Source organism: Vigna unguiculata, chromosome 11 (assembly GCF_004118075.2).
Source record: "Vigna unguiculata cultivar IT97K-499-35 chromosome 11, ASM411807v1, whole genome shotgun sequence".
In the NCBI taxonomy this organism is placed as follows: domain Eukaryota; kingdom Viridiplantae; phylum Streptophyta; class Magnoliopsida; order Fabales; family Fabaceae; genus Vigna; species Vigna unguiculata.
This window is the reverse complement of record NC_040289.1, coordinates 40,676,317-40,701,640: the sequence shown is the minus strand read 5'-3', so window position 1 is coordinate 40,701,640 and position 25,324 is coordinate 40,676,317. Positions and strand designations below refer to the sequence as shown.

General features: G+C 33.7%; 2 protein-coding genes and 1 pseudogene across 5 annotated transcripts in view; 1 reads left to right on the top strand and 2 right to left on the bottom strand.

Annotated features, from left to right (window-relative positions):
* LOC114169556 (ubiquitin-like modifier-activating enzyme atg7) overlaps nucleotides 1–25,324 on the top strand; it is a 52,167-nt gene that overhangs the window by 7,270 nt on the left and 19,573 nt on the right. The window contains exons 12-13 of one of the 4 annotated variants that reach the window (XM_028054759.1): nucleotides 5,847–5,874; nucleotides 8,950–9,056. The exons of 1 other annotated variant lie outside the window; for it this stretch is intronic. The gene's annotated coding sequence lies outside the window, so the exon portion shown is untranslated. Of the gene's footprint in view, nucleotides 1–41; nucleotides 100–179; nucleotides 339–5,846; nucleotides 5,875–8,949; nucleotides 9,057–25,324 lie in introns of those variants that run through there. 2 more of the 4 variants (XM_028054757.1, XM_028054758.1) reach the window with 2 other exon arrangements.
* LOC114169557 (disease resistance protein RPP13-like) lies at nucleotides 10,414–11,342 on the bottom strand. Its single transcript, XM_028054764.1, has one exon. It carries the CDS (start codon nucleotides 11,048–11,050, stop codon nucleotides 10,448–10,450), a length of 603 nt encoding a protein of 200 aa, XP_027910565.1. The 5' UTR covers nucleotides 11,051–11,342; the 3' UTR covers nucleotides 10,414–10,447.
* On the bottom strand, nucleotides 15,603–18,698 carry LOC114169555 (annotated as a pseudogene).

Sequence of the window (25,324 nt, the reverse complement as noted above, 5' to 3'; positions counted from 1 at the left end):
TGTTCTTATCAAAGTTTTGTTGAATTTGAAATTGCATTCAGTTGGAGAAGGGGAGGATATGTAGATCCAAGCAATGGAAGTTGGATTTTCAATAATAAGGTGTTTCATACAACTTCTGATCCAAAATTTTGTGTTCCTTGTTAAAGATTATGATTTTTATTTTCGAACTCTTTCTCTAGCCATTATTCTAATCAAGCAAACATTAAAAGTGGGTTGTGATTAGCATTTTTCAAGGATCTGTAGGAGATCTTTCGAACTGTGGTCGAAGGAAATGAATTGTAAGTTCCAAAATTACATGCTGACTTAAGTTATTATGATCTTACTACATTTTTCATTTCTTCATTTTTATAGGTGATTGAACCATCTTGCAATATATTTGAAGAAGATCTTTGCAAAAAGGTTTTCACACTTCAGGTTAGAATGGTGAAAGTTGAATTCATGGACTCTGAACTTCCTTGGATTTTGCATTTTGTTTCCTAATTCCTGATACAGGAAATTTTGGTCTTTATTGTGAGTTTATTTTATTTTCGTTGTGGAATTGTTCCAGTTCATTATTGCTGAGAATTAATTGAACTGATAAGGTCAGTGAAGAATTAGAGACTTGCAGAAGTGGGAATTGTAACCTAGTGTTTGGCTCCACCATTGAATGTTAATAATCAATATTTTACTAATCTTTTGGTGGAAGATCATTCTTAAGGTATTACGTTACATTCAATTACGTATTTCTTGTAATATTATCAGTCATATATGTTGTATTTGTCCTTTATGATAGATATTTTTTTATCATTTCATTATTTTTTATGTGATGTAGCTTGGTGGCTTTAATTCAACACTACAAGGCAAACGTCGACTTTTGGTACTTGGTTCCTGTGTTTCCACCATCATTATTGTCATGTTTGTATTGCTATTGTTATTGTAGGCATTGAGTCGAAGCAGTTATGGTTCTCAACCTCTACTTAGTAATTATTCTATTTCTATCCATTTCTCACCATTGAATGGTAATAATCAATATTTTACTAATCTTTTGGTTGAAGATCACTCTTAAGGTATTATGTTACATACAATTACCTATTTCTTGTAATATTATCAGTCGTATATGTTGTATTTGTCCTTTATGATAGATATTTTTTTATCATTTCATTATTTTTTATGTGGTGTAGCTTGGTGGCTTGAATTCAACACTACAAGGTAAACGTCGACTTTCTGTACTTCTTTCCTGTGTTTCCACCATCATTATTGCCATGTTTGTATTGCTTTTGCTATTGCAGGCATTGAGTCGAAGCAGTTATGGTTCTCAACTTCTACTTAGTAATTATTCTATTTCTATCCATTTCTCACCATTGAATGTTAATAATCAATATTTTACTAATCTTTTGGTTGAAGATCATTCTTAAGGTATTATGTTACATTCAATTACCTATTTCTTGTAATATTATCAATCGTATATGTTGTATTTGTCCTTTATGATAGAGATTTCTTTATCATTTCATTATTTTTTATGTGGTGTAGCTTGGTGGCTTGAATTCAACACTACAAGGTAAATGTCGACTTTCTGTACTTGTTTCCTGTGTTTCGACCATCATTAATGCCATGTTTGTATTGCTTTTGTTATTGCAGGCATTAAGTCGAAGTAGTTATGGTTCTCAACCTCTACTTAGTAATTATTCTATTTCTATTCATTTCTCACCATTGAATGTTAATAATCAATATTTTACTAATCTTTTGGTTGAAGATCATTCTTAAGGTATTATGTTACATTCAATTACCTATTTCTTGTAATATTATCAATCGTATATGTTGTATTTGTCCTTTATGATTGAGATTTCTTTATCATTTCATTATTTTTTATGTGGTGTAGCTTGGTGGCTTGAATTCAACATTACAAGGCAATTTCGAATTTCTGTACCTTTTTCCTGTGTTTCCACAGTTATTATTGTCATATTTGTATTACTTTTGTTATTGCAGGCATTAAGTCGAAGCAGTTATGATTCTCAACCTCTACTTAGTAATTATTCTATTTCTATCCATTTTGACTTTACTGAAGTACAATGTCAAGTATTATAAGCTCCTAAAGTAAAGTGTTTTTAAAGTATTCGACTATTCTGTAAAATTTATCATGCACCACTAATCTTAACTATATTAATTTTTCGTTGTTTAAGAAAAATTGAAATTTGAGCCATAGTTTCGTTTGTTGTTATTAATGTTTTGTTCAATTTGAAATTATTTTTAGTTGGAGATATGAGAGGGAGAGGGCTTCAATCCAAGAAATGAGTGATGAAACTTCAATAATAAGGTGTTTAATTCATCCTTCGATATAAAATTTTAAGTTCTTAGTTTAAAGATTTGATTTTTTTATTGATTGGATTTATTCTCTAACATTATCCAGTGGTTGAATTTTTGTTCGTATGTGATGTTTGATGATTTGTGAGATATCTTTTGAATTGTGGTCAAAGGAAAGCAATTGTAAGTTTCCTTTAAATATAATTAGTTGTATATGTTATTTATGATGGAACTTTCTTTCTCGTATCGTTGTTTTTTTATTCAAGGTGTAGATTGGTGGCCTTAATGCATATTATACGTTTAACGGGGTATTTCCAACGTTATTTTTTCATGTGCACCCACCCTTATTGGCATTAATGTCTCATGGCTCCCCAGGGCAAACAATTTCTTCAATTGCAGCAATGAATGATTAGTCATCTAATGTTATTTTCATGTCAATTTGTTTCAAGTTAATAATTGTCTGACCTTATACAAGTAATGTTATGCTTAGGTGGTTGGTTTACGATAAAGAAGCCTAATATAAAAGTATTGGGCATTTGTCCATGCTCAGTCTTTATACGTTGAGATAACTGACAATTTGCTTAGGGTTCATGGGGTGTGTGCTTGGGGTGTTATGGTGTGTGATTTTGTGTTTTGAGTTGTGTGTCGTGTGTTGTGTGTTGTGTTGAGTGTTATTACTTGTGTGTTGATTGTTATGTGTTATTAGTTGTGTGTTGATGTGTTGTGTTGTTGTGCTGTTGTGTGCTGATGTGTTGTGTTGTGCTGATGTGCTGTGTTGTTGTGCTGCTGTGCTGCTCTCTTATTGTGCTGCTTGTTGTTGTGTGATGTGTGTTGTTGTGTGCTGTTGTGCTGTTGTAATGTGTGTTGTTTTCGATAATGGCGCCTAATACAAAAGTATATGGCAAAAGTATATGGCATCTATCTGTCCATATTTATTTTTTTTACATTTAGATGATTGACAATTTGCTTATGGTTCATGGGATGTTGTGGTGTGTAATTTTGTGTTTTGAGTTGTGTGTCGTGTGTTGTGTATTATTATCTATGTGTTATTAGTCGTTTGTGTTGTCCTTTGTTCAATTGCAGCAATGAATGATTAATTATCTAATGTTATTCTCATGTTAATTTGTATGAAATTAATAATTGTCTGACCTTATATGAGTAATGTTTATACGTTGAGATGACTGACAATTTGCTTAGGGTTCATGGGGTGTCTGCTTGGGGTGTTATGGTGTGTGATTTTGTGTTTTGAGTTGTGTATCGTGTGCTATTAGCTGTGTGTTGTGTGTTGTGTTGTGCGTTGTACGTTGTGTTGTGCTGTTGTGTTCTGATGTGCTGTGTTGTGCTGTTTTGCTTCTCTCTTGTTGTGCTGCTTGTTGTTGTGTGCTGTTGTGTGATATTGTGTTGTTATGCTGTTGTGCTGTGTTTTGTTTGTTGTCTATATGGCAAAAGTATATGGCATCTATATGTCCATACTTATTCTTTTTACATTGAGATAGTTGACAATTTTCTTATGCTTCATGGGATGTTGTGGTGTGTATTTCTGTGTTTTTAGTTGTGTCGTGTGTCGTGTATTATTATCTGTGTTATTAGTTGTTTGTTGTGTCCTTTGTAGCAGTGAATGATTAATTATCTAATGTTATTCTCATGTCAATTTGTTTCAAATTAATAATTGTCTGACCTTATACGAGTAATATTATGCTTAGGTGGTTGACTTTCGATTAAGAAGCCTAATATAAAAGTATTGAGCATCTTTCCATACTCAGTCTTTATATGTTGAGATGACTGACAATTTGCTTAGGGTTCATGGGATGTGTGCTTGGAGTGTTATGGTGTGTGATTTTGTGTTTTGAGTTGTGTCGTGTGTTATTAGCTGTGTGGTGTGTTGTGCGTTGTGTGTTGTGCTTTTGTTTGCTAATGTGTGCAGTTATGTTGTTGTGTTTTGATGTGCTGTTGTGTTGCTATCTTGTTGTGTGCTATGTGTTGTTGTGTGATATTGTGTTATGCTGTTGTGCTGTGTTTTGTTTGTCGACTACACTCTAACGCATGTATCATCCATCGTGTCATATATGATTAGAGAGTTATGGTAATTTAGGGGTTAGGGGCATTCAGTGGTAGTTGTAGTGGTTAGGAATTAGGGGATGTAGGGGTTAGGGGGAATTAGGGGTGGGGGTTGCGAGAATTTAGGGGTTAGGAGGTGGGGAGAGGGGGATTTAGCGGTGGTGGTTGGGGGGTTTTGGGGGTGGGGAGTGGGCGGGTTAGGGGGATTTAAGGGTTAAGCAGTTATGGGGGTTTGGGGGGAGGGGGTGTTACGGGTAAGGGGGGATTTAAGGGTTAGGGTTTTCGATAATGGCGCCTAATACAAAAGTATAGGGCATCTATCTGTCCATACTTATTCTTTTTACATTGAGATGATGGACAATTTTCTTATGGTTCATGGGGTGTTGTGGTGTGTATTTTTGTGGTTTGAGTTATGTGTTGTGTATTATTAGCTATGTGTTTTTAGTTGTTTGTTGTGTCCTTTGTTTTGTTGTGTGCGTTGTGTCATGTTTTAGGGGTCAGGGTTTTGGATAATGACACCTAGTACAAGAGTGTAGGGCTTCTATCTGTCCATGTCTTTGTACGTTGAGATTATTGACAATTTGCTCAGGATACACGAAGTGTTGTGCTTAGGGTGTTGTGGTTTGTGTTTTTCAGTTTTGAGTTGTGTGTTGTGTTGTGGTATGTTGCTTTCATATTTTACTTTCTTAATTTGCATCGAATGTTGCTAGGCGTGACCTCCCTTCAGAGTGAATTTTTGAGGTTAATGGTTAATTTTTGGAATAGTAACGGTCACAGGTTCAAGAGCAGGTTTTTGTATAGTTAGATGTGTTGTTCCACTTCGTGCTGCAATTAGGGTTAAATTAGATTTGACCGATGGTGTGGTTGGTTCTAAAAGCAACTTTTTGATCCTAAAAGTGTTCTCAATTTAGATTTAGATTTAGTTTGTTGTTTTAGTTTTATTAACATGTTTACCGACACGTCTCCTTTTTATTAAGTTTTCACTAACTTTCTACAATTTACTAACTAAACTAATACTTCACTTTTGTTTGATTTGGTTTTAAGTTTGATCATCCAGGAGTTATAGGTTGATTCACGTAACTAATAACAGTGCAGTCCAATTTTTGAAGACGATCCTTGTAGAGTTACATTATGGTTCTCTTTTCCTTTTTATTGAGATTTCCTATTTGCATATATGATGTTGTGATTTCCATTGTATTTTGAGTAGGTAATCCTGGTTTTAGGTTCATTTTTTATGTTTTAAACTTGCTAGACAGTTTGCTTAGTATTTCTTTTGCTGTTTAAAGTGAAGTTTTCATTTCTTACTCAAATGTAGTATGTTGCAGATTCGTAGTCAGATTTTATTATTTTATTGTTGTTTGTGGATATCTAACCTTGGTTTTAACTTTCTTTTGTTTTTACTTGCAGATTTTTATTATTTTTTGTTGATTTATGTATAGCCTAGAGTTGTCCTGCTTTTACTTTCTTCACTGTTCTGTTTTACTCATTGTTTTTTATTTGTGGTGTAGCTTGTTGTCTTAAATTCAACATTACAAGGTGAGTGATTAGTGATTTTGTATTGTTTTTACGATTGTTTGTTTTGAACGAATAATTATTTAACCTTATTGGAGTAATGTTGTTTTATATTTGAGTAATCTTATTTATTTGTTTTTTTTTTACTTAAAGCTTTTTTTAACCATATTTTGATTTTTTGTTCCAACTTGAATTACTAACATGCTGATCTTGGGTTTTAAGTCTACTTTTGACTTTCTTTTGTTGGTTTTAAGGTGAGTTTTAGTCTTTATTGATGATTTGAGTTCAGGTTTTAGATTTTGAACTCCTTGTGCTGTTTTAAAACTTGTTATAGTATGTTTGAGCCTTATTCTCGCTACCTAAGTTGATTTTACACATGGGGATAATGTTACATTGCCAACTTTCAAAGTTTGGATATTTCAAACTGTTTGATGCAATCATTCATTGTTAAGTATAGTAAATTTTTCTTGATAACTTCAGTTCTAGATCAGTATGACATTTTTTACCTTGTGAGACTTGAGCCATATTGTTTCCTTAATGTGTGTGATGCGCTCATGATTTCTAGTTTTTGACAGAACTTGAATTGACTCTAGTTGACATAGCTTGTTTTCAATTACAACTCTTGAGATGATATTAGGCCATTGTTGTTTCTTTAGCCACTTGACCAAATAAAGCCTACCTTGAATCATTTACCATTGAACCCAATTTTTGAGCCTGTTTTGACCTGTTCTTGTGACTGACCTGCTCATTTCAATCCCTTAGACCAGAAAAACTCTATGTACCTTGCTATTGAGCTGTGAAGGGGGCTTTGGAACTGTTTTGGGAGATTTTGGTAAGATTCAAGTGTGTGGTGCAAGTTGCTGTAACATTGAGATTGTAACACCCCATTTAATTTATAAAGCTAAATAAAGGAAATGTCACATAGTATAATATAAGAAGCAAGATCAACGGAGTATAATGTCACTTTTACAAATATCCCAAGTACTTAAAGGACGATAACAGAGGCACACCACGATGCCAGATACAAAGTAATGTAAGAGAGTGATAATAATTTAAATAAATTCCAAGAGAAGACAATACATGGGACTTAGCCCTAAATGGAAAGCCCAAAAATATAAGCCAGTTCAGAGGCTAAGCAGCGGAACCATCACCTACCCCAAATCAGTTGGGCCTAGGGCTGGCCCAAAGGGAACCAAACCCTAAGTCTGCCCTAACACACTCATTCTACTCACTTTCAGAAACAACCCCCTCTTCCTTAGAGCTGCAGCCGTCTCTCTCTGCTAGGGTTTGGTACGTCAAGCAAGTTCGAACTCAGTTCATTTTTTCAACCTCCTTAAGTCGTTCATTGAGCTGCCTTGCCCCACTGTCTATAGTCGAGGTTCTATTCTAGCCATTTTCAGGTAAGGGAAGCTAGGGATCTTTTGTTTAAATTCGATTCTTGCTCATTTGCCACTGTTTTCATGATTGTATGGTTGTTATGCTACTGTAAAATGTTGAATGGACGTGTATTGCTGTTTGGGATATGATTGTATGGCTGTTGCAGGAAGAACAGTGGCGAGACTTGACGTTCTCGCCCAAGCGACCCAGTCTCGCCTAGGCTAGACTTGCAGAAACAGGTCCGAGCTCGTGCTCGAGCTCTCGCTCAAGCGGAGAGCTCTCGTTTTGAGCGAGACACCATCTCGCTCAGGCGAGAGAGGCTCGCCTAAGCGAGGACGCGTGGGGGCTTGAGGCACGTTGCTGCATGTGTAGCCCAGGCAAGGAACCTCGCGCTTGGGCGAGGGGTGTTTTTGCTTAGGCGAGACTGGGTCGCTTGGGCGAGAACGTCAGGTCTCGCTATTGTTCTCCCTGCAACAGCCATACAATCATACCCCAAACAGCAATACACGTTCATTCAACATTTTATAGTAGCACAACAACCATACAATCATGAAAACAGTGGCAAATGAACAAGAATCAGATTTAAACAAAAGATCCCTAGCTTCCCTTACCTGGAAATGGCTAGAATAGGACCTCGACTCTAGACAGTGGGGCAAGGCAGCTCAAGGAACGACTTAAGGAGTTGGAAAAATTAAAGGAACATTAGGGATATAAGTTACCCAGAGTAACAGTTGCAGGAAAAATGCCAGCACGGGATGAGGGAACAACTTACGTGGAAAAAATGAATTGAGTTCGAACTTGCTTGACGTACCAAACCCTAGCAGAGAGAGACGGCTGCAGTTCTAAGGAAGAGGGGGTTGTTTCTGAAAGTGAGTAGAATGAGTGTGTTAGGACTGATTTAGGGTCTGGTTTCCCTTTGGGCCAGCCCTAGGCCCAACTGATTTTGGGTAGCCTTTTAAAATAAGGGCAGTAATGTAAGTGGGCCTTACGGAGATCATTTGTAATGTGCTGAAAAGTTTGAAAGTGGCTTGAGAAAGAAAAATGAAAGAGAAAAATAAATTGTTTGATTGTACCTGAAAAGAGAGAAAAAGAAAAAATAGAGAATGAGAAGGGAAAAAATGAAAGTAAGAGAGTGATGTCTGAATCTGTGTGATGTCTTGAGGAGCATGACCTTACACTTGATTTTTTCAAATTTCTCCCCATTGTTCCTTCACTTCTCTTTAGTGCTTAGCCTTGAATCCTTTTCCATATCTTACCCTTTACCTTGGCCACATTACAAGCTGAAAATAAGTCCTATTGATCTTGAGTTGTATTGATGATGAGTAGTGTGTTAGAGGCTCTTCAAGCCTATGCTAGAGCTAATTCGTGATGTGCTTTGCTGAAATACAAACACTAGCCTGAAACACATGAGAGGATGAGTTATACATTGACTGTGAGGTTGTTTGTGCTGATTTATAAACTGATGTTTGAATGAATACTTCTTGCTTGATATGTTTGACCTGTAGTCAACATGTTTGGAGTTTTAAAGGTTTGATTGGTTCTTTTTTCTGATGCATAACAGTAGCAGCTGGGTAGTGAGATAAGGATTCAATCCAAATTTGTAAATTGCTTCATAGTTTTTGTTTTCATTTGTATTTGTCCAGGAGTGCAGAGGTTCTTTGAAATTTAAGTTGTCATTGTTTTGGTTATTAGTCGGTAATTCTATGTTATCTTGTTGCATAGTGGGGTTGATCAGTTCAAGAGACTGTTTGCACATCTTGAGGAGCATTATGGGAACAGTGAACGAAGCACTCCATTGCATTGCAGAGACAACATGTCTCCTTATCTAGGCAAGTCTTGGTTAAACATTTGGTTCAAACTTGTCCAACATGTCCAAATACTGGATTACCAACTTACATATTAAACAGTATTTGTCTTGTTTTTTTGTTTTTTGGAGATTTGGTTGGTTTAATATTTGTTATTACTCATGGATTTTAATCTTATGTCCAGTTTATTAGTGTCTTTTCTTAGATGAGATTGGTAGACAAGTCTGTGAACCTTTTCTATGGTACTGTGGGAGTTATATGCAATTTCACTTTATGCAAAGAGATAGTTTGTGCTCCCAAGGATGAAAGTAAACAACAGAACGATATTGAAAATGTTCCAGGGTCTGATGCGACAGGTGCTCAAAATGGAACCTCCAGATCAAACTACAGTGCGCGTAGCTTGTTAAAAAGTGCTAGTATTAGTGCTTCCAAGTGTGTAGTTGTGAAACAAAATAAAGATCCAGAGGTAGTATCTAACTCTATCTTTTCAAATGCTTTGCTTTATTAAGTGAGAAATTGTTAAATGATTTAAAAACATGAGATTCCAACCAATCTTCAGTATACAACATACATGTAAACGCATTCTTCACTTTAGAATTGGAACCTCATGGTTTTGGACCTCATAATAGTTTCTTCCTAGTTAGATATTTTGAAATATATGGAATAATTGGTTGCAATTTGTCGTGAATAAAATATATTGATGTAATTGTGTATTTGTTTTGCATTAGCAAGAGGCAATCAAGGAGATAAATGATGAGACGATGGATGGAGTGACATGTTGCTGCCTTCCATGCTTGATTTTGATTTTGGTGTTGCTTCGTACCTTCTTCCATGCTCTGATTCTTTGAACAACGAGAGAGAGGTGGTGATGGTGGTTTGAAACACTGTTAGTGCTTCTATTGCCTTTATAATTTTATTTATAGGATGATTAGTTAAAGTTTTTGTCTTATATCTTCTATTGCACATTTTGAATGATATAGGCTTTTTTGTTTATTCGATATTACTTTTTAAAATACTTCATATTACTGCTTTATTTATGGGTAGTAGCAGTTTTTGTTTAGTGATGCTTAGTACAGTCAGATTTTGATTTGGTGAGGAGGCAAAGAAACTGTTATTGTCTTTTTCTGTTGTGGTTTCTACGTCCCTGAGCAGTCTGGATTGTTTGAAAAATGTTTATTTTCCATATTCATTCATCTCCTATTTGGAAGTTACTGATAGCAAGATCTGGTGTGTTGAATTTGAGAAGAATGGAGTTCAGAAAGTTACTGAATTATTACATTGAGCATTTATCTTCAGAACTGCTAATATTGATTTCTGCATTTGTTACCATATAGATTATGTTTAGATCAGTTTTTCTTTGGGTGTAGAAATTGCTTTAAAGTTAAATCTGAAAATAAGAGCTATGTTTATTTCTTTTAGGTTTTAAGAAGGCCAAGCAAAAGCTCCTTAACTCTGCACTCGTTTGACACATAAACCCATGCACGACACTTGAAGTGTTGCTTCACCTGGGTGTCGTTATAGACCTTTCGGGCAAGGATGGTCTTCCCCAATCCCCCCATGCCAATGATCGAGACAGCATTACGATCTGAACCACCTTCCAGGAGTCGCTTGATGAGATCCTTGGAGTCTTGGACAAAGCCAACCACGTCATCTTCCTCCACATTTCTTCTTAGCTTCTGCACTGATTTTGCTCTTTCCTTCTCCTCCTCTTCCTCTTCTTCTGCTGCGGATTGATTCTTGGTTTCTTTGAAAGCATCATATTTGTCCTTGTTGTCGCGTATTTCGTTGAGAGTGGTTTCGATCTTGTCTATTTTGTCGGCTACGCGGTGGAGCAACCTTAATTGGCCAAAGCCACGGAGCATCCTCCCCAGAATGGTTCTCCTCTTGTAAATGGAAACTTTGGCTACGAATGTGTCGATGAGATCCTCAGCTAAGTGGGACACATCTCTGATTTGGTTCAACACTGTATGTTTCATTCCCTTCTTGCTCCTTGTGCTACTGAGCACCTCTTTCATCATTTGAAGTTCATACTGGAGGGACTGGATCTTGTCCTCCACGCCATACAGCAAGTTACACTCTCTGCCATTAGATACGGTGTTTGTGGTTGGTGATGGAAGAAGAGAAACAGGAATTTAATAAGGCACCAGAAAAAGCAATGCAGTGTAGGTGGCAACCACATCCCAAAGAACATCCAAATATATACTGCGAAAACTGGTTGCAATAATCTTAACCTGCTGCTATAATAAAAAGCAAATAAAAAAATCCTTTGTATTTTTTTAAATCATCATACCAATGCTATAATAAAATTAAAAAAAAACTTAAATATAATGCGAAAATATGAGATATTTTGTTAAATGGAAGAGAACAGAGAAATATTAGAAGAAGCTTAAAACATAAGAAGCTAAACAATTCAAAAGAAAAACTAAACGTGAAAAAATTAATAAAACAAAAATTATCCTAACTTATGTACCCTCAAATGTCTCTGTCTTGGATGTGAATGTCTCTAATCACGGGGAGTTAACTTAAATGGGGATTCCGCTGTCAAGCATTATAAATTTTGTTATATCATATTCTTCAAATGTTACTACTTTTTTCGAATTCACCTTTATTCCATTAATAATTCAGTCTCCCTTTAAAAAAAAAGAAAAAAGTGTAAATGTGTCTTGCATTATTGTTATTATTGCTTTTGCTTTTAGTCACTGACTGTCTTTTCTTTTCTTAGCATAAATAACCTTCTACTAAACTAGCTTCAACAAAAAAAAAAAAAAAACATGTAAACCAGTATTCTCCTGTACTTTCTAAATAAAAAAATGATTATTATATAAATTTAAATTCATGAAAATGTACTTAAAATTATATAAGTATTTTATTTTTGTAAATTGAATAATAATTCTTCACCATTTTTACCGTGAAATGTATTTAACTTATCGTTTTTTCTTTTGTAAAATATGCTCTATCGTACATTTGTTTCAAATATCATATAGTAATTGAGTCAGTGAAAATAAAAAATTTAAATTTAAATGAAACAACGGTTAATATATATATATATATATATATATATATATATATATATATATATATGTCAATTAATTTATTTTGCTTAATTCGTGAGGTTAAACTGAATTCATTAAAAGGTTTGAACGAAAAACAAATACACATTAATTTAATGAATTATTTTTGTTCATTTTTTCTTACAAAATTTGTATGATTTTATATATATATATATATATATATATATATATATATATATATATATATATATATAACTGCCATTCTTTAAAACAATTCCATTTATATACTCATATCTAAACTATTTCTGGTTGTCAATTCTGTAACGCCCCATTTAATTTAATACGCAAAAATTAAAAGAAACGTCACACAGAGATAATAATTTAGCATAGTCCTGGGGTTCTTAACACCACCCCTACAAACCGGGCACACCACGATGCCAAAGGAAAACTAAATAAAAGTCTAACAACAGAGAGTAGATCCAGAAGGCATGAAACAATACATGGGCCATAGTCCTAAGGAAATCCTGAAGAGAATAAAATCCAGCCCAGATGACTAAGCAGCGAAATCGTCATTCCCTTGCTGATCACGAGAACCTCGCCCATCTGCTCCCATTAATCAAATTGATGATCATCGCAAGAAAGAAGAACCACATACAAGACAATTATACAACAAACAGGGTCAGCTAGAGCCAAACAACATTTTCATCATACAGTCAAATATATTTTCATCATCCAATATCCATACAACAACCAAGCATGTTATGACCTTTCAATCAGTACACTACGACTCGACTCGACTCATCCGGATACGTATAACCTGGTCGAATTCAGCGGATACTTGCACTTGTGGTGGATACCTCTGCTCATCCCCGAGCAATGTGTTACAAGTGTTACAATGAATCGATTTTCCCTCACTACAAGGTTAGCCCTTAATGAATTTCAAGCCTCCTGCTACTCTTACCACAAGTGTCAGTCCGCTCTAGGTGAGACTAACTGACTCCTTAGAGTATCAGGATGCAACCTTACCTTGAATCCTTACCTAGTTATACAGATGGGGCACCACCATGGACACCCACTAACAGGGGTCATGGAATTACGTCCCGACCCACTAACAAGGGCCATGGAATCACCTAAAGACTCCAAGGAATTATGCATTGACACAGATCAACCATATTCACACAGCCAAAGAATATTCACCATGCATAGATATACATAATTCGTACCAACCTTTAAAGCCAATGCCTTTCATTTTCCAGGCCCAACCCATTCCAACTCATCATAAACCATTCATGCTCATAGGATCTCAACTCATCTCATTTTCATGCCACTTTAACAATAACTAACTCACTTAGTTCACATGCCAACTTTCATACCAGACCCATCATCTACAATTCATGATTCATGCCAAGCATGCATAATACTCCATTATATACATGTTTCTCATCATACAATTCATACCCAAACCAATATCAATCATCCAAGAATAAACAAGCACCCAAACACAGCACTGTCTCGCCCAGCACATCGCTCAGGCTGAAGGGTCTCGCTCAGGCGAGCCCCCTTCGCCTAGGCGAGGGCTCGAAAAAGGAAGCAAGAGCACACGCGGGATCTCGCTTAGGCAAGACCCCTCTTGCCTGGGCAAGATGCTCGCTCGCTCAAAAAGTCGAGCTGGTCGCTTGGGCGACCTTTCGCGCAAAAGTCCTGGGCGAGTTCCCTGTTCATCTCGCCTAGGCGAGACCGGCTCGCTTGGGCGAGATTAATAGGTCTCGCCACTCTTCTCCTGTAAGAGTCACCTGTTCGCACCCAAAAGACAGTACATGGCAGTTCACGCATTCAACACAATCATATAGTGCATACATCGTCTAACAAACTCTAACCCAGCCATAAAATAATCAGGACTCAGACTCTAACTTCCCCGTACCTGGAAAAAGAACTTAGCGAAGACCCCGACTGCACAACCACGAGCACGACAGCTCTAAGGATGAATTACAGGGCTGAGACGAGAGTGGAACAAAACCATAAAAATGGGGTTAACCAAGGCTCTTACTGCAGATTACGAAAAGATTATAAAAAGGGAACTAGCATGAACTCGAAGGTCACTTACATGGAGTAACGCAACTTCCTGGCTCAACATAACAACGGAGGCAGAAACCCTAGCAAAGGAGTTGACGGCTGCAGCCTTAAGTTTTCTGAAAAAGAATGAAAAGTGAGACTTAAGGCAACAAATGGTGGTTTTTATCTACTGGGCCAGCTCTTAGGCTCACTCGCAAGGACAACCCCTTACATTTTGGGTCAGAAGAAATGAAACATTTTGAATGGCCTTACAAATTCCTTCAAATCTTCTTTACATGTTTGGTTGTCAATATTTAGGGCTGCTGCTTGCATCAAATTGACGAAATATATATATCTAACAATTTCTCGTTACTAATATCTCATACGAACAAATAAAATAGAAAACTTATTAATTACATTTAATTACTTTTTTAATTACGTTTAATGCTAATTCAGATAATAAATTTGATAAGAATAATAATCATAATTAAAATTATTATATGTTGTCATATTCAATAGAGGAATACATCTATTTAGAGAGCCCTAAATAGTCAAAGTTCAATGGAAAATAAAAATATTGTCAGAGTTAATAACAAAAAAACACATGAATAAAACTTTAATATTTGGATGTATAAAATCATTGTCTACTTCAATGAGAACAATATTTTCTTCTTTTAAGACATTTTTAGTACAAAATTGCTTTCAATTTTTACCAATCTCTGTGAACTTCTAGGTTTATTTGATAATAAAATTTTTATAGTTGACTCTAATTTTAAGTCTTTAAAGAATCACATCTTATAAACCTTGACTCTGAATGAAGTTTGAAGGTGCATATCATTGTTACCAAACATTGGAATTCTATGGTTAAGTAGTAATAAAGCAACAATAAATTTTGTTGGTAATAAAAAAATGTGAATAAATATATATAAAGTGACTTGTTTTGCTTTAATATATTTAGTCAATTCAATTTTACAATAAAGTGAAATATTCTTTGTTGTTGAGTGAGGCAAAATGTATATACGATTATTTTACTCATTTTTATATATTATAAAACTTTTAGTCCATCTTCAATTTTTATGATAGAAATTAAAAAGTAAAAATATAAAACTATTGAAATAGATATGTTAATGTGGATATATCTTGAAAAGTTGTTATAGTAATATTTAATTAATCTTAAACTTTTATAATTATTATTTATAGATCAATAATTTTATTTTTATTTTTATTTTCATGTTGGGTATTCTATTATTTACATGACAAAATATTGTAAAATATTCTCAAACAAATTTAAAATAAACTATTCGCTCTTGTAGTAATGGAAATTAACTTTTTTTTTTTAATTTTATGTAATATTTTTTAAAATTAAAATAATTATTTTATCAATTTTATCTTTAAATATTTATATTCTAAATTTATCTTTTAAATAACTATTTTTTAAAACTAAAATAACTATCTTATAACTTTTACAATCCAAATAACCATTAATTTAAATTTAATTATTATTAAATTAATGTAATTATTTTATTATTCACTCTGTACAACTATTATTCACTATTGGAATACACATTCACGTCCTAATTTTCTATTACGAGTTGGCACCCACTGTTTATTTCTAAATTTCCTAGCATGCGAGCCATTTGTACAGAGGGTTTCTTCACCTCAACTTTTCTCAAGCCACTCAAAGACCACAATTCATTTGGGAGATCGTCTAACCTTTTACAATAGTTGATCACCACATTCTGCAGCCTCCACATTGCACCATTCTCTAACTTCCACTCTGTAACTTTTAAAATTTCCATTTCAACCACTTCCAATTGTGGAAAGCTATCTCTTCCACAATTAAGGACAAAGGAATCCCCAGACGAAGTTGGATAGCCCAAAAGTCTCAAAATTTTGAGTTTGGTGTGATTTCCTAAACCATTCATCCCCTCATCATTGATGCACTTAATCTCTGACAATGTTAACTCTGTAACGTTTGGAGGGAATGCGAGCGCACAGGTTAGAAGGTCAAAAGCATTCCCAATGGTTAAGATAGTTAGACAATTCAATTGTCCTAGGCTTCGTAACAGTTCTTGTGACTTCAAACCATTGTTCCTTTTCACACTTTCATCGCTCGAGTACTCTACACCTGCATCATCTCTATCTCGGAGGACAATCAGTAACTTGTTCAAATAACTTAATTCTTGTAACCTCTGCAACAATTTGGGTAATTCACCTTCGCATTCAGAAGTCACTATCAACCCTAGCTTCTTAACATTGGGGAATGTTCCTTTTTTTATCAGAGATGTTGCTTGGCTATTGAGCACCAGGGTAAAAACTGTTTGAAGATTCCACATCTTCTCATCTGATCCTGAACAACTGCCTCGCAGCTTAATAGCCCGTGGTGCATTCAAATGCCTTAAATGTTTCAGTTTCCATATTTGGGCAGGGAAAGAAATTGGAACGATATGCCTCGAAGGACCTAGGTCTATGGTTTGTAAATTCCAAAGGTTAAGTATTGAATTTGGAACAAATGGAACATAGTGTGATTGTATTCTAAGGTACCTTAAATGGATAAAGTTCCCTATATCGGAAGGGATCTTATTAGAGCCGTTTACTCCAAACTCCAACACACGAACCAATTTCAATCTTTCAAAAAGCCATTTCCAGTCCCAACTTCGAATATAGTAATATGAGCCTAAGAAGAACAGGGAACGAACACATGAATGATCATTGTTGCTTGAAGAAATGTAGTGATCCATCTTACTGTGAATAGATAGTCTGCGAGGTTTTGTTGGAATTAGAATATTATGGTCTGTGAAAACTTCAAAAACTCTGTCCTCCTTGCTCTCTAATATGCAAAGATCTCGAAGAAGATCATGAACCCGAATCACTATCAAATCTCCATTAGTATCCACTCTTGCTGCTTGGACCAAACTACGATCAATGAGCTCGTACAGGTAGTCTTCTGCAACGTCATCTGGGTCTCTGCTCCCTGTATCTTGTATAAAACCCTCAGCAACCCATTTTTGCAATAACGGCGTAACAGGTATTTCAAAGTCTTCGGGGAATAACCCAAGATAGAGAAAACATGGTTTTAGTCTCCTTGGTAAATTGTCATAGCTGAGTTTGAGAACTATATCCTTCACTTGGGTCTCGTCTTGACTAAGATACCAATTAACATGACCCATCACTTTAGACCATTCTCTACGTGACTTTTCCTTGTTGGCCAGTAGCCCCGCTAAGACAATGATAGAGAGCGGTAAACCACGACAACTTTGAGCCATCTGCTTTCCCAGAGCCTCCAAATCAGAAGGGTAATCTTCAGCCCTAAACACTTTCCTGCGAAACAACTCCCAACTTTCTTTTTCATTGAGGAATTGAAGATAGTGAGGAACATCATGGGTAGCATGCAAGCCACCTCTTTCAAACGACTTGTAATCAATATTCTGCTGCCTCTGTTGTTGTCTGGAAAAGCATCTTGCACCTCCTCCCAATCCTGCCTTTTCCACAGGTCATCTACCACCACAAGATACCTTTTTCTCTCCAAGCAGTTCCACACCTGTTTCTTCAGCTCCTCCTCACTCAAGCTATTAATGTCTAGAGTGTTTTTCTTACCTTTCTTGTTTCCTCTGCATTGTTGTTCAAAATCTGGCATCAAATGCTTAAGAAGGTCAAGCAAAAGCTCCCTAACTCTGCACTCGTTTGACACATAAACCCACGCGTGACACATGAAGTGTTGCTTCACCTGGGTGCTGTTATAGACCTTTCGGGCAAGGGTGGTCTTCCCCAATCCCCCCATGCCAACGATAGAGACTACTTTACGGTTTGAACCACCTTCCAGGAGTCGGTTGATGACATCCTTGGAGTCCTGGACAAAGCCAACCACATCTTCCTCCTCCACATTTCTTCTTAGCTTCTGCACTGATTGCGCCCTTTTCTCCTCCTCCTCCTCTTCTGCGGCGGATCGATTCTTGGTTTCTTTGAAAGCATCATATTTGTCCTTGTTGTCGCGTATTTCGTTGAGAGTGGTTTTGATCTTGTCTATTTTTTCGGCTACGTCGCGGAGCAACCTTGCTTGGTGAAAGCCACGGAGCATCCTCCCCAGAATGGTTCTTCTCTTGTAAATGGAAACTTTGGCTACGAATGTGTCGATGACATCCTCAGCTAAGTGGGACACATCTCTGATTTGGTTCAACACTGTATGTTCCATTCCCTTCTTGCTCCTTGTGCTACTGAGCAGCTCTTTCATCATTTGAAGTTCGTACTGGAGGGATTGAACCCTGTCCTCCACGCCATAAAGCAAGTTAGCTTCGCGTGCCACAAGCTGAGATAAGCGATCCAAAACAAAGGAAACTACACTCTCCGCCATCATTCCAGCCGGAACGTGGTGTAGATTCGGATACTGTGTTTGTGGTTGGTGATGGAAGAAGAGTAACAGGGATTTACTAAGTCACCAGAAAAAGCAAAAGAGTGTAGCTTGCAATCTCATACAAAAGAATATCCAAATGTATAATATGAAAAGTGTCTGCAATCAAGAATGTACAAAGACTTGGGATCAATACTTAAGGTTTTATTTTTTCCATACTTTTGGCGTCCATGAACGCGGTTTAGCTTAACCTTCCCCTTAAGTGCATAATCGCACGTTCCGTTCATTTTCAAAGTTATAATATTTATCACGATACAATATTTAATTACATATTGCTTAATGGCACACTTAAATATATTGCATAACCATCCTTGTATTAACTTATTAAAACTAACAGGTAATTAAATTTATAAAGAATTCAGGATCTCTTTTTCTATTGACTTTGCGTCATCCATGAACAGGTTCGATGAATCCAGATTTTTTATTGATTTTTTTATTGTTATCTTCTACCGAGCATTTTGATAACAAAACAAAGAAACAATACAGAAAAAAAACGAACAGATAATCCAAATCCGGAATCAACCGAAACTTCCCTGTAAGTTCATAATAATCGCAACTTCCGCTCGTTTTCATTGAAATATTTATCACGGTATGACATTTAGATTGCTCAGTCACACTACACTTTTTACCCATTTGACTTAGAATATTTATATTTAAGATACCGTGTTCAGTCGTGTTATTAGATGCAATAAAATAAGATAAATATTTTTTGACTATTAAATTTTGACAACTTTTTCTTATAATTTTATATGTCATTTTTTAAGTGGTTTTTCATTTTTCATTTTTTTAATTCTCAATATTTAAAAATCACTTAAAAAGACATCTCATGTTGTAAGAAAAAATTGTCAAAATATCATTTTTGATGGAATAATATATATATAAGATATTGATTTATTTTTCCACATTTTGTGAGTAGTTAATATATCTGGTCACATGTTATACAGCAATTTAATCCTTCAACTTACTTTTTTACACATACAGCACATTTTGCTTTTTTTTATTACCACCGTAAAAATTACACAATAGCATACTTTTTTTAGGTGAGAATTCGGTCTTCAAAACTCCAATTCCATGTGGTAGGACATTTTTTTTTTCAATCTTAGTTGGATTTTGGAATTCGGTTTAGAAGGAACCGAATTCTATCTAGGTATTAATTTTTTTTTCATTTTTAAAAAAATTGATGAATTAGGATTTTTGAAATTAAAAAAAGAGATTTAAGTGTTATTTTTTATTTTTGTTTTTTTCAAAAAATGGTTGAATTAGAGGTTAATTTGAAAAAAAATTAGATTTTTTATTGTGTATTCAGTTTTATTTTAGGTGTTATTTGGAAAAATAAAAAAAAATAAATGTAATTTTATTTTCTTTTTGAATTTGTTGGCTTAAAAAATAGATATAGTATTGTGTTGAGTATAATTTGGAAATATAAAAGTAAATCCTTTTTTTTAATTTGTTGAGTATTATTTTTTTATAATAGTAATTTTGGAAAAAAAATTATGAATTGTAATAGAGGTAAACAAAAATAATTAATGTATAATTTATGAGATAATGTTATACTATTTATTTTTTCATATTTATTGAATAATTAAAATAAAATAAGTAAGTGAAAGTAAGAATTTATTTTTTATTTATATTTTTATACTTTAATTTCTTTATAAGAATTTAATTGATAGTGTTTGTGTTCGGACACAAACAAATAATATAAAATTTATAGTTATATTGTGAAATAAAATAATAGCTATTAATATAAAATTGGTTGAAATTAATTATTTTTATTGTAACTTGAATTTTTTTTTTCGTAATATATGTGTTTATTAATTGAAATTCTCAAAGTATAATCAAACAGAAAATATATTTATTTAATAAAAGATGTTATAAGTACTATAATTAACATAATTAAAAATAAAATTTATTTATATTTTGTTTGGTCGAATAATTTAATATATTCGGTATATTATTGTTTGGATGTACAATTCAATATATTTATCTGTTCATATTATTAGCATATTAGATTTTCCTTGAAAATTAAATTTGGTTAGCATATTATATTAATTTTTTCTTGGAAACTAAATTTGGTTGTAACAGTTATGTAATTGACTTAGTTATGTTCTGTTTTTCCTCTTCCACAGGGTTATTTATGTACCTTGCTTGTAATTCCCAAGATACAAAATTCTAAAATGAAAAGATGTATTTTATCACACATATTTGATTATTAAGACCAACTAATTAAAATTGCAAATGCAACACTCCAACCTCTCCTTTTCTTATGTAGACTTTAAATATATGTAGAGCTGCCGCTTGGTATTTTTTTATAATTACATTTAATAACTCTTTTAACTACATTTAATATTAATTCAGAGAATAAATTTTATAAGAATAATAATAATCATAATTAAAATTAATATATGTTGTCATATTTAATAGAGGAATAAAATTATTTTAAAAGCACTACATAACCAAAGTTCAATAGAAAATAAAAAAATTAGATGACAAAATATAATCAAAGTTAATGACAAAAATATCCACTAATAAACACTTCAAAATTTACGTGTATGAAATTGTTGTCCACTTCAAAGACAATAATATCTTCCTTTTTCAAGCCATTTTTAATATAAAATTGTCTCCAACCTTTACCAATTTTTCTAGGTTTATTTAATAATATTAGGTCACTAAAAAATCATATTTTCTGAATGTTAACTTTGGATGAAGTTGGCAAAATTTGAGGAGAAGTCTTGCATGAATCATAATCATAATGACATTATTAGGAAGCATTGGAATTCTCCGGTTATGTTTACGTGAAACAACAATAATCTTTTTTTAATAAGAAAAAATGAAATAACATATATAAAGTGACTTGTTTTTCTTTGATACTTCATCAATTTTACAGTAAAAAGAGATATTATTTGTTGTGGAGTGGCGTGATGTATAAATGATCTTAAACTAAATTCTGGTTAATTAATAAAGTCAAACTAAATTGATAAAACGAAAAGTAAAGGTTAAAAATATGCTTTTAACTTGTGTTCATTTGATTTTGATTTCCCTAATTTAAGTAAAATGAACTTTAGTCACATGTTTCCAAGCTTTTGTTGAAAAGAAGTCACTTGATCCTTGTTTTGTGTAAATTTAAGGTAAAGTATAGTAGAAAGAGGAAAGAACTTAAGAGGAGCAAAGGAGAAAGTAAGAAACAGAGAAAATAGGGAAAAAATTTTGCCAAGGTCGCTCAAACCAAAACAATCTCGCTCAAGCTAAGGCTAGTGCCGCCATTCTCGCCTAAGCGAGAGCTTGTGCAGTGGAGATCATCTCTTGCCACCACTCTCGCCCAAACGAGAACTGATGCTGCCAATCTCACCTAAGCGAGACCGTTTCTTCAGCTCGAAGTACTCTAGCTCGCCTAGGCGAAATCTTTTCTTCAACACTTCTCGCCCAAGCGAGACTCTTTCTTTAGTTTGAAGTATTCCGTCTCGCTTAAGCTAGACTCAGGTGGCTTTAGCAAGACCTTCGTGGAGTATAAATACTCCTTGAATCAGAAAGTGCAGGGGGAGTTTTTGGAGAAGAAACTCAAACCTGAAGATCTGGAGAGCTGCGACCACGAAGCAGAACACAGTTCCTCATTTTCTTCTTCTTCTTCTTTAGCTCTTAGGATTTTGATGGCTACCATGAGTGGCTAATCTCTTTCCTTGGGATTGAATGTAATATACTCAAACTTGGATGTAATCTCGTGATATTTATATATAGCATTTATGTTTTTACTCAATATTGGTATTATTGTTCTGTTCTTAATGTTTGATTCTATCTGATCAATAGAAGTCTTGATTTTGATTTTTAGATCTGACTGGAAAGTATTTATGAAAATCTGATTTGAACAATGATACTTGATATACTGTGATGCTAGGAATAGATCTCAATATATCAATTGCTTATAACACTTGACCTTAATGCTAGATAGTTTGTTGAATATGTGAGGAATCAATATTCAAGGAGCTAATCTTATGAATTTTATACGCGAGGGATCAATATAAATGATTTTTGAGTGTTGTATCAATATTAGTATTTTCATATGTTATGTATTATATCGATCCAGATTACAGACAAGAGAGATAGATGAAATTCAATCCCAGTTTCTTTTACTAAATTTTTCTAAATTTTTCCGTTTTTAATGTATTAATTTTATGCAATAGTCAATGATAAATTAAATTAAAATCTTTGTACATATGATGATTGAAATAATTATTTGCTTTTACTGAATTCGTTCTTCAAGAGTTCGACAACGTAGTGTATGAATGATCTTAAACTAAATTCTGGTTAATTAATAAAGTCAAAATAAATTTATTAAACGAAAAGTAAAGGTTCAAAATAATAGGTCCATTTTTACTTAAATCCAAAATATGTGATCAAGAAAAAAAAAATTATGTTCATATACTGTTTATGTTCAAATGATAATAATTTAATTTAACCTAAATGATCTAACAATAAAATAAATGTAGCAATAATATTTATGTTGAAGAAGATAAATTGTCCACTATTCTCTTATTTTTTGCAAACGTCATGGAACAACGGTGATTTATCTTAAAAGATCTAAAACATCATTTGGCTAATGTTAATACTAAGAAAAGTAAATTAAATATAACTAAATGTTGAAATGAATTACTTATGTTGATGAATAAGTAATAATTGTACAAACGAGACTCCCATGATATATTTGATATATTGTTGGGTTATATTTTTTCATATATGAATTATAGTTATAGTCATGGTTATTGAGATTCCATATAGTTATATGATATTAGTCTTACACATATAAGACATTTGACACCACTTTAATCCCAAAATCTTAAGACAATAGTGTTATACGTCTTTATTCTTATATAGTGTTTAACTTTGTCTATTATATCCAATGTGAGACTTTTTGACTCACACTTAGACTATTCCCAACATATATTAGCCGCATTCTACCATTTGTATGTCATGCCAACTCTTTTTCATCCTCTTTAGTCACAAACATTCTTTTAAATAGACAATGGTATCATGATTTTCATTTGTTAACTTTCATTCTTTACTTTCTGACGTGGTTTGGTTTAGTGTGAGTTATTGATTAATATACCATTATCTTTTTTTTAAAGAATCAATTACCCACACTAAGTCACGTCAGAGAGTAAAGGACGGAAATCAAAGTATAATCTTCCCTTTTAAATCTAGGTATTGTAATAAGAAAAATTATACTTTCCCTCCTATTTTTTGACTCTCATCATTTATTTTCTAACGTGATTTAGTGTGGATTACTGATTTTTAAAAGAAAAAAGAGAGATAGTGGTACATTAATCAATGATCCATAATAAACTACGTCAATCAGACAGTCAAAAGTAAAGGATAAGAGTAAAAAAATAAAAGTCGTAGTATCATCGTCCTTCATATTTTTATTTTTTCCTTAACTTTGCGTCAACCATGAACCCGGTTCAACTGAACCTTCCTCCTTAGTGCATAATCGCACCTTCCACTCATTTTCCTTTGGAATATTTATCAGGGTACTGCACCTTCTACTCATTTGCCGTAGAATGTTTATATTTGACAGTACAACGGTGTTCAATTTATTTCCTCGTTATTAGATGTGATAGAATCACTAATATATTTAAGTCAAAGACTCAGTGTTGAATGAAAACGAAATTGCTTCAACACCACATTCAAATATAGTGTGTTTCACTGGGGCTTTACCCTTATTAATAACTTTCACCAAATGTACCACTCTAATACTTTTCTTTGATTTTATGAATAATTAAACTGCTAATATTATGTTTTACGCATGCTAAAATAATGTTATATATGAATTTTGATAGTGTTAATATCAAGTAGGAAATCGTATTCATTATATATTTTTCATAGAACTAATAATTAAATAATAGTGTAAACCCTATATTAAGTATAGTTCATATTCACAATTTCAAATTATATAATAAACTATTTTTCAAAATATAAAACTAATATAACATTTAGAAGATTGTACAAAATTGTCCTATATAAACAGAGTCATACACAAATCTCGTCCCCACTTCAACAGATTCATTGTTGTCTATTAATCCCGCCTGCATCATTATTTATGCTCACATATATATTAAAACTACTTATTTAATATTTTTTTGAAATTAATATTTAGAAAACCTTACAATATTTAAAAATATAAATATAACTAATTATTATTTAAATTTAAAAAGTCAATATTAAGATATTATTAATATTTCATATGTTACATTTCTTTAATCTATATAAAATACATCCATAAAATAAATAACCAGCTAATTGGTATAATAGATCTCAAATTTCTAAGTAAATATTTAAAATACCCCAATCATTCTCATCATCCCAAGGTGTGAAACCCCATTTTTCTCAATTTTTCCCTTAAGACCGAAACCTCACTTCTCTCCTTCTCTCAACTCTCTGCAATCCAACCTCCTCCCAGCTCCTCTTCTTTCTGCTTCCATATCTCACAGTTTCAGTTTTTCCATACTCATTCTGGAGAAGTGATCACGACCAATCCTCCTGCTGCCTCCACTCTTAGCTTTCCTTCTCCCAGGTAAATTCCCAATTTCGCTTTGAGGTCCAATTCCAGATTTCAACTCGAAATCTTGTTCCTATTCTGAGTTTAATAGAGTGTTCCTCACACCTTTATGTCTGAATGATGAATTTGCTAGGTTAAATTAAAGAATTCTGCCCCTCCTCTCTATGTTGCTCTCACCCAAGGCGTTCTCCATTAATTAGGTAAGCGAAGCTAGCTAACCTCTCTCATCATCTGCTTCTGAATTATTGAAATTTAAATATTTTGTTTAATAGTA